General features: G+C 44.1%; 1 protein-coding gene across 2 annotated transcripts in view; it reads left to right on the top strand.

The window, feature by feature from the left end:
* las1l (LAS1 like ribosome biogenesis factor) overlaps positions 1 to 1,755 on the top strand; it is a 5,234-nt gene continuing 3,479 nt past the window's right edge. The window contains exons 1-4 of one of the 2 annotated variants that reach the window (XM_046839863.1): positions 1 to 245; positions 335 to 508; positions 807 to 932; positions 1,169 to 1,238. In XM_046839863.1, coding sequence (XP_046695819.1) covers positions 363 to 508; positions 807 to 932; positions 1,169 to 1,238 — 342 coding nt within the window. In that variant the 5' untranslated portion in view covers positions 1 to 245; positions 335 to 362. The remainder of the gene's footprint in view (positions 246 to 334; positions 509 to 806; positions 933 to 1,168; positions 1,239 to 1,755) is intronic. The other variant, XM_046839862.1, reaches the window with a different exon arrangement.

Genomic DNA, 1,755 nt, shown 5'->3' with positions numbered 1-1,755 from the left:
AACAGTCGATTTATTACAATGTTTCTCATAATCCGGATAAAACTGAAGATTTATTTAGACCCGACACTAAAACTAGACTATAGTTAAGAGAGAGATTCGTTTAGAGTTTTGATAGTGTACAAAACAATAGAGAATATGTATTAATACATACGAATCGGCTCAGCCTTCAACTTAACGATCCGAGCCGAGGAACCGATTCATCACCGGCGCTGACCGGAAGTGTGTGCGGTGTTCGTGTCGTGTATGTGTGTGCATGGTGTTTGTTGTGTTTTTTCCTCAGTCGGTGTTTATTGGTCGATTTTGATATTGATATTAGTTTTGGTATTTATATTAGAATCAGCCCACAGAGGCGTTTGGTGGAGATGAAGCGGAAGCGCGCGGAGAAGCGCCGCCATGTCGTGGCCTGGATGAACAAAGCGGAGTGGGAGCAGGTGGTGGACTACCTTCACTCCCGCGAGCCCGGATTACAGACCCACGCGCTGCACAGGATCACCGCGTGGAAGGCGAGGTGAGACACACACACACACACACACACACACACTGACCGTCTACCTGCCTAACACACCTGTCTGTCTGTCTGTCTGTCTGAGGGTTCTGGTCTTTCTGTCCTTCTCCATCATATATTTGATCTATTCATCAATCCACTGCTTTTATATGAGGAGTTTTGTGCACTATTTATCCTAAAATGAGACACGTCACTTTCCCCAACTGAAGTGGACTGTAGTATTATTACACTCCCTATGCACTGTCTTCAGTTTGTGTGTGTGTGTGTGTGTGTGTGTGTGTGTGTGTGTGTGTGTGTGTAGGTTTGGACCCACTACCCCGGTCGCTGTAGAGAGCACAGCCAATCTGGTGCGCTGTCAGATTCTGGATCGGAGTGGGAAACTGGAGCAAGATGATCTGGTGCTGCTGTACGGCATGGCACTGACCAGGTGTGTGTGTGTGTGTGTGTGTGTGTGTGTGTGTGTGTGTGTGTGTGTGTGTATGTGTACCTACACTGATCTGTGAGATGATTCCTGCATCATTTTCCACAATGCTGATCTGATCATGTTATTCTTTCACACCTAATATTGTGTTATTATTATATTGATTGTGTGTGTGTGTGTGTGTGTGTGTGTGTGTGTGTGTGTGTGCGTGCGTGCGTGCGCGTGGGTGTGTGTGAGTTCAGATTTGTTAATCTCATATTGGAGCGAAAACACGGTCGAGTGGCCAGATCACTGCGACACCTCGCCAGCACCGTGAGTTTTATAAACCCCCCACCACACACACACACACACACACACACACACACACACACACACACACACACACACACAGAGACACAGTGAATTATATTATATTTATTGTCGATTCAGTTTTATTTGTAGAGTGTTTTTAACGTGGACGTTGTCTGAAAGCGGTGTTACAGAGATAAAGCAGTTATAATGTGTTGAAGTTTGTCTAGTGCACATGGATTTAGATTCTGAACACAGCAGTTTTAGATTGGATCAGATTAGATTTAACTTTGTGTAGAGTATAAATGCAGGAATAAAGAAGCATCTCTCCAGAAGTGTATTAAATCTAATATAAGCGTATTATAGGAATGTGAAGGTGCAGTATATATTACAATCATACTGAATATAGTGTGTGTGTGTGTGAAGATAAACACAGAGGGGAAAATGATCATAACAGTGCAGAAAAGGCACCTGGTGGTGATCATGTTCACACAATGATCTCTGGAGGTGTTGATGAGCACATCCTTGTTCTCCAGATTCT

Source organism: Silurus meridionalis, chromosome 25 (genome assembly GCF_014805685.1).
Source record: "Silurus meridionalis isolate SWU-2019-XX chromosome 25, ASM1480568v1, whole genome shotgun sequence".
Classification (NCBI taxonomy): Eukaryota; Metazoa; Chordata; class Actinopteri; order Siluriformes; family Siluridae; genus Silurus; species Silurus meridionalis.
The sequence above is the reverse complement of the archived record's forward strand: the minus strand, read 5'-3'. Positions and strand labels throughout refer to the sequence as shown.